Genomic DNA, 7,967 nt, shown 5'->3' on the forward strand with positions numbered 1-7,967 from the left:
TCTTTTGAGAACAGTTTCACTCATACATACACCCACACACCCCACTCACCTTGTATCAAATTCTAAAAGTGTAAAGTATAAGAATATCATGACTAGTTAAAAGATGGCAAATACCATAAGGTACAAGTTCAAGTATTAGTATAACAAGTATCTGAGTAACAAATGTCCTTGGAAATGGGGGATGGGAGGAGATATGATTAGTCACAGGCTTGGTTAATTGCCCTCAAAGTTTACAAGTTAAAATGTTTTAGCTGGTGAGCACATTCCAGTTCTTAGGGGGAAAAAGCTTTTAATGGCAATTTATAGAAATCAGAATTCAGGTTAATGATTTTCAATCCTTCACACAGTAAATGCAGCCCATCCAGAATCCTGCAGCAATAAAGTAAGAGTAATTCAAATATCTGCTTGTGGAGACAGCCCCCAACCCTAAGGGCAGGTAGTATTCTGTCTCATCACACCTCAGCCTATTCAAAACAACCTGTTGTTGTTAAGATATTTCACCCTTTTATTCACTAGTGTTTGAAAACAGGCAATCTTTGTATTTTAAATATTCTAGGTTTTGTAAATAGTGAATTTTTTTTTTTTTTTTTTTTTTTTTTGAGGCAGAGTCTCTCTCTGTAGCCCAGGCTAGAGTGCAGTGGTGCAACCTCGGCCTCCCAAAGTGCTGGGATTACAGGCATGAGCCACCGCGCCCCGCCAACAGTGAATTTTCTAAGAGCATGTATCCCTATCAGTAACAGGGATACATGAAGATACTTACACAGAAAAATTGCCCAGCAAATCAGTGCCCTAAACAGTTGGTAGATTCCATAAATTCAACTGGCTACCATGTATAGCCCTCACTGTAAGGTAGGTGGTTAGATTTCTAGAGAGCATTAGTCTTAGAATTATGAAGAGCCATATTAACCCAAATGATTTCTAAATTTAGATGTATATTTTCCCTGCTACTTAAAAACTCTGGGTAGTAACTAGAAATAGACCCATAATTTAGAGACAATGTAGAACTAGATTTATCTCCTTTGTTTTTAGAAAAAGGCAAACCCTCTTGTGTTCCAGTTGTCTTCACAAATAAATGCCTCATATTCAGCGGTTCATTACAGTGTATAAAAAAACTGATCATTTCCCTAGTCAGTGCTGTTATCAATATAAAAGATTAATTTACAAAAACATAAATATTCATAACCCAATCCAGCTGTATTTTCTGCTTTTGTACCACAGGTCAAAAGATATTTAAAAAACTAAAACCTGAAAGCCTCCAAAATAAGCTAGATTCACCTTCACCTTTTCAAAAGGAGAAGGGCCAAACCACACAAGCACTGTTTACCTGCAGGAAGTTCAAACACATGACCAGCATCTGCTGTTAAGTCACTTCCTTACTTCCCAATCTTCACAAAATGTAAGCTGTGATTGTAGGTCAAATCTATAAAGAGCTCACAACTAAACTAGCACTCTGTTTCTTTGCTGTCAACACGATTCTGACGCTGCAGTTTAAAGGAGGCAGCCTTTTCACTTCTGGTGACCGGATGGTCCGTGAGATCCTCAAATGACTTGGCGGCTGTGCTGCTATTTGGGAAGGGGTCCTTCTCAAACCCATCCTCGTCCATATGTGAGTCTGTGCTAGGGTCTTCCTGGATGGTGTCCATTCTCTGGTGGTCCAGTTTCGGAGCTGCTGGTGCCGAAGGGATCACAGGGGCAGGCTGCAGGCGGCCTGGAGTCTGGGGTGCAGGAAAGGGTTTGATAATGCGAACCGATGCAGAATCCATGCTGCTCAGCATTTCGACATTCTGCAAAGACATGGGTTCAATTGATGGGAATAAAAGATTAACCAGAGGTCCTCACAGCTCCAACCTTACCCATCAAACAGCCTCTTAATTCTGTTGGTACTGTGATGCCTCTTGCTAAAAAAGTGCTAGGTGAGGCTCATTCAACCTAAGAAGTGACTAAAAAATACTAGACTGGTGCAAAAGTAATTAATGACATTACTTTTAATGGCAAAAACTAATTACTAGCTTTTAAGCATCCTGAAAACTTGCCATTTGAAGACCCAAAAGAGGATTCAAACCTCTCTAAGATCCCAAGAGACTGATCTCAAAATATTAAGTGTTGAATGGCTAAATTGCTCCTTATGGCTTGGGAAGGGGACAGCACAGCTCTTTAAATCTCCATCCATGCGACTGATGAAAGCTCACCATCACTGTTGTCAGGAGGGTAAACATTCCAACCTAGCCCCTTCCTGCGGCAGCATGACCTCCCATCAGCCAATGAAAGCCTTGCTGGGTCAGTTGAAGGTCTTTGCCTAACAGGGCCTCAAAGACCAGGCGAAGATTGTGTTCCTTTCATATGGTATACTTACACTGGGGTGAAACAGAGACAGAGATTCATACTGCTTATCCAATTTCTTATCCTAGAAAGAAAGGAAGAGCAAGAAGAAAGGTCATTCCCTACAAATGCAATTCAGTTAGTGAGTACTATTTCCTCACAGGCTATTCCTAACACTAACTGAAGAACTTAGAACCTGAGTTGTAGGATAGCAGGCTCAACAGATAATCCATTTCTCACCCAAGCTTTAGTTATGCCACCAGTCTAGAAGTGTTTGCTTTGCACTCAAAGGAAATACATTTTGGCATTAAGTACATAAAGAGGCAAGGTTTCAGTGCTATGTTTTCTGAGAAATTTATCCCTCTGTGGGCAGGGGAATAACAAGGGCATCTTCCTATGCATGTAAATGACAAATGTCCCAGATGCTGGATACACCAGGACCGCACTGACTGGAAGGGCGACTGGTAGGAAGACCTAGGTGGCTGGGCCTACAGCCTCCCTCACACTGCCCTGGCCCACGGCCTCACTCTCTTCTTAGCTGTCTCCAGTTTCTGTGGACCATGCTCTGCTGGAGGAACTGGGCCTCAATCCCTACGTCCTACTTCTGCAGAAGGCTGACCACATGGCCATCTGCTGCCCCATCCCTGCCTGTGGCTGAAGCATAATAGGCAACAAAGGGCAAGGACCTCTGTCCAGGACTAGGCTTCCTGTCTGGATACCATCAATGTATTCTATGGCCAGAAACAAGCCATGGCCCTCCCTCCTGTCAGAGGCTTTGCTCTGAAATCAAGGGTCATGCCTTGTCCACGTGTGCAACTTCCCTGTAAACAAAATAGGTTCCATCCTCTAATAAAAGCAATCATGATGGATGGCACTGTCATCCAGAGACATCTGTCAAAGCCAAGCACATCACCTTCAGCTTTCTTCAGCAGAAGTGCTCCCTAGAGATCTTCTTCCCTACACCCATCATGCTCACCACCCCGAGAAAGAGCTGCTCTGTGAGACGGCCCCTAGGCAGGAGAAGCCAGCAGGGAAGGAAAGGAAGGCAGCAGGAAAAACTCCTTTGTCATCAGAGTTGTGCTGGAATTTTTAAATGCTCATAGCAAGGCCACTATGAAAGAGTTTGGGAAAAGAAATTTGGAAGCCTGGGTCTGACTTTCTCATTTCTACAGCAGACAAATCCCCATTCCCCACAGATGCAAGTGAATGGATTTGTAAGAACAGTTATGAAAAGGGGCCTCAAATTTATAAAGGACCAGGAGTTCCTTAGTCAAAGCCCAATTCAACTTGTAGCTGTTACTGATTCTGAATGAGAACAGAAAAGACTGCTTACTCCTACATTTTGGGGAAGATGTAAATATTCTATATGACAGCTGGGCCCCAGTCCCTACATCCTACTTCTGCAGAAGGCTAAAGACATAGCCATCTGCTGCCAATAATCTATATGATATATGGGGAACATCTGAAATGCCGAAGTTTGATATTTGCTCTATTGCAACAAAGTCAGCCTGGAAATGCCCTTAATTAAGGGCTTTACTCATCAAAGGACCTGGACAAATCCAGTTAAACAGTCTCCTAGGCTTAGAAGTATAAAATTCCTAAGAAATTTATATATTAAAACACCAACACACAAAAATAGTTTTGTTTTTTTTTTTTTGGGAGACGGAGTCTCGCTCTGTTGCCCAGGTTGGAGTGCAGTGGCGCAATCTCAGCTCACTGCAAGCTCCGCCCCCCGGGTTCACGCCATTCTCCTGCCTCAGCCTCCCGAGTAGCTGGGACTACAGGCGCCGCCACCTCGCCCGGCTAGTTTTTTGTATTTTTTAGTAGAGACGGGGTTTCACCGTGTTAGCCAGGATGGTCTCGATCTCCTGACCTCGTGATCCACCCATCTCGGCCTCCCAAAGTGCTGGGATTACAGGCTTGCGCCACCGCACCCGGCCAAATAGTATTTTTTTTTTTAAAGACTGTTAGTTAAGCTTTCTATAAGACATGTTCCCCTAGGAATAACACCAAAGTTATTGGAAATACCAGCCCAGACTTTGCTAAGAACAAGTTTTATCTTTTCCAAAGATTACATGGTTGGAGTTGATCAACATTTAAATATTTAATTACTTAAAAGTTGGTGACTTACCACACAATGGACAAGAATGCTGAAAGGAATCCAAAATATCAAGGAGAAAACCAGGACAGACCCAACGATGTTGTCTGCTAAAAACTTTCCTGTGAACAATTCCAAACAGTGAATGTCTTGACCAAGTACTTCACAAATCTAAAGTGAAACGCTGTTCGGATATTACCATCATATGCCAGAGCTGCTGGCTAGACACTCCTACCGACACAGTATTGAGAAGAGTGTCCGTGCTGCCTATATTACACCAGACCATCTCTCCTTACCAAGTGCTTTTAAAGAAACAGCCCTCGTATACTAGCTGATAGGAAGAGATTGCAGAATATTCAACATGCTACCTGGAGTAACTGTGTCAACAAACTAATCATATAGACTGCTACTACCAGTAAATGCTTAAGAAGACAAAGTTTTTGTTACCTGGATATTATTTGTGATTAAACTATGGACCTGTGAGGACATGATAAAATCATGAGGACATGATTTTGCCTGCTTCTGCAAAATATGAGGCCCACTTTTACATCAAGCAGGATTCAGTCTATAGCATTAAACTATGCTTATGCTAGTCACATGTATATTTTTGGGTAAAGAAGGAAGCCAATATTTTGACTTTATTTCCCTTGTCAGAAAATCTGTGCCTCCAAGCTCCACGGGGACAGACTATCTATGAGTTCATTTTATTCTAGCCAACAAAGTTGTTTCATAACAAAAGTAGTGAATATTTCCACCTTCTACTGCAGAATTAGAGCATATCACTCTGAAAGCACACTTTTCTAATGTCATCACAGAAATCAACTCAGCTCTCAGTAAATAATCTGGGGAAATCACCTACCAAAAGTATTGATGCTTAGCTGGTCAATGAAATCCCAAAATCGTTCAATTACATCCTGTACTCGTTTCTCACATTTGCCCTATGAAGAAAAAACATACAGCATCATTCCCAAACACAATGTATTCAGAAGCAATGTAGCTTTATAAAAATAACTGACATGTAAAGGGCTTCATTAAAATCAAACATTTTCCCATCTTTGACACAAGGCAATAACTTCAGCGTAATGAGTACCCCAGAAAGTAGGACATGCTGTCATTAACCCTTTGATAATTAGTCCATTTTAACAAGTGATTTAGAATTACCAGGAGACAAAAATCAAGAAAACCAGTTTGCTAAAGATGAGGCATTCCAATAAGGACTCTACACATACACAGTGGACAGTGAAGAACACAGCCAGACTCCCTGTGAAGACTCTTAAACCTTGAAACCCTCTCCCATCATTCTGCATGAGAAAAATTATGCTTCTCTAGAGAACAAAAGGGTCTGGCTTAAGTCAGTCAAGCAGTCTTCTACGTCTTTCCTACTCATTCAGCACCTGTTTCAAAATCACACCTTGAATAATTTTGCAATCTTAGTCAATTCTGTAAGTAATCCAGGAAAACATAATTAGGACCCACTGCCTAAAACCAACCAACCTTACCATAAAGTCCCCACCCCAGTCCTTCTCAGTCTCTGGGCTCGAAGCCTCCCACTATGGAAGGAAACTACAGGCAGGGACCTGAAAGCACTCTGTCTTCTCCTCCTAAGTAATACTCATAGATAACAATGGGCCAGAAGGATGTAGCCCCCTTTGTGTTTTGATTTCTTTTTATTTGCAAAATCAAGTACTTACAAAATAAAAACTTCCTATCTGGCTGTTACAGAAAAAGCTGGACATAAATACTCACATTCATGTCACAAAATCCTACTGTACAGGGCTTTCCTTTCCTCAAAAATAAGTTCTTTTGTTCAGCATCGACGTAGGGCACACAGCGGCCAGAAAGGTCTCTGCAGCACACCTTGCAGGAGTTGTCAGTTTCTGGAACAGAGAACACGCATTGACAGCTGGATTGTTCTGAGACCTCCTGTCTCCTCTTTCCTCCCTGACCATGGTCCCAAAGAGGCAAGAAATCACATTTATTTTTTATTTCAATAGCTAATACTATCCATAGCCCGCACCAAGGAGTAGTTTCTGAGGTCACACTCCTCAGCCTTCAGTGACAGAGGCCACAAGGTTTAAAAAAAAAAAAAATACAGAGAAAAATCCGTTCTAGATGAAAGACGTCTCTTAAAAGTCTAACTATTCTCTCCACTTCAAGCCTCTCACAATGCTCTTCTAAATGTTTCCCTTTGTCCCAACATTCTTGTTACCCTGCCCACTTCAGTCCTTGGCTTTTCAGTCTAAAGTGTGCCCCTCAGGGCCCACACTGGCTCCCTGAAAGCGAGAGCAGCTGGGACACAGCTGTCCACCCTTGGGTGGAGAGCTAAGTGACCCCGGGGCATGAGCCCTACAGCCAAAGCTCCACAACTCCTCCACCAAGAACAGCTCTGACAGGTCACTGGGCATCTGTGAGCCATGTGGGTATACACAGGAATGGTAGAAATGCCAGAAAATTAAACCATATTTATACTTAGGAGAAGAAAGAAATCAACTAGAACACAAAAACAAGCAAAAAGAAAACCTTTTCAGAAAAGGCCGGGAGCAGTGGCTCTCGCTTGTAATCCCAGCACTTTGAGAGGCCAAGGTGGGCGGATCACTTGAGGCCAGGAGTTCGAGACCAGCCTGGCCAACGTGGCAAAACCCCATCTCTACCAAAGATTAAAAAATTAGCCAGGTGTAGTGGTGCTTGCCTGTAGTCCCAGCTACTCAGGAGGCTGAGGCACAAGAATCACTTGAACCCGGGAGGCGGAGGCTGCAGTGAGCTGATACCGTGCCACTACACTCCAGCCTGGGTAAGAGTGAGACTCCATCTCAAAAAAAAAAAAAAAAAAGAAAACCTTTCCATCATTCACTAATTTATAAAATATTTCTTGGGCTTTTACTGTGTCGGGCTCTGTGCTTCCAGAGCAACCCAAGCCTCTTGCCATTCAACACAACAGATTTTTTTATTTGGCACCTGCTATGTGTTATCTTTTTTTTTTTTCTTTTTTTTTCTTTTTTTAAGAGATGAGGTTCCACCATGTTGCCCAGGCTGGCAGGCTGGTCTCAAACAACTCCTGAGTCAAGTGAACCACCCATCTTGGCCTCCCAAAGTGCTGGGATTATAGATGTGAGACACTGCCCTCAACCTATCTTCTTTACCTACACATTTTTGAACTTGGAAGAGTTCCTTACTCAACTATATGGATGGTAAGCTTCCAACCCAGTGATTTAACTACTGGGTTCTTTGTCTTTTATTTATTTATATTTATTTATTTATTTGAAATGGAGTCTTGCTCTGTCGCCCAGGCTGGAGTATAGTGGCACGATCTCAGCTCACTGCAGCCTCCACACCCCGAGTTCAAGCAATTCTCCTGCCTCAGCCTCCCTAGCAGCTGGGATTACAGGTGTACACTACCACACCTGGCTAATTTTTTTATTTTTAGTAGAGACAGCGTTTTGCCATGTTGACCAGGCTGCTCTTGAACTCCTGACCTCAAGTGATCCACCCACCTCGGCCTCCCAAAGTGATGGGATTACAGGTGTGAGTCACCACACCTGGCTCTTTGTCT

The 7,967-nt window shown here is 42.7% G+C and overlaps 1 protein-coding gene across 3 annotated transcripts in view; it reads right to left on the bottom strand.

Moving 5' to 3' along the window:
- Nucleotides 1-272: 272 nt before the first annotated feature.
- ADAM17 (ADAM metallopeptidase domain 17) overlaps nt 273-7,967 on the bottom strand; it is a 68,141-nt gene continuing 60,446 nt past the window's right edge. For all 3 annotated transcript variants that reach the window (XM_031654928.1, XM_003908253.5, XM_031654929.1), the window contains 5 exons: nt 6,164-6,294; nt 5,277-5,355; nt 4,451-4,539; nt 2,354-2,404; nt 273-1,784 (listed from right to left, as the gene is read on the bottom strand). In XM_031654928.1, coding sequence (XP_031510788.1) covers nt 1,443-1,784; nt 2,354-2,404; nt 4,451-4,539; nt 5,277-5,355; nt 6,164-6,294 — 692 coding nt within the window. In that variant the 3' untranslated portion in view covers nt 273-1,442. The remainder of the gene's footprint in view (nt 1,785-2,353; nt 2,405-4,450; nt 4,540-5,276; nt 5,356-6,163; nt 6,295-7,967) is intronic.

This window comes from Papio anubis, chromosome 14, assembly GCF_008728515.1.
Source record: "Papio anubis isolate 15944 chromosome 14, Panubis1.0, whole genome shotgun sequence".
In the NCBI taxonomy this organism is placed as follows: Eukaryota; Metazoa; Chordata; class Mammalia; order Primates; family Cercopithecidae; genus Papio; species Papio anubis.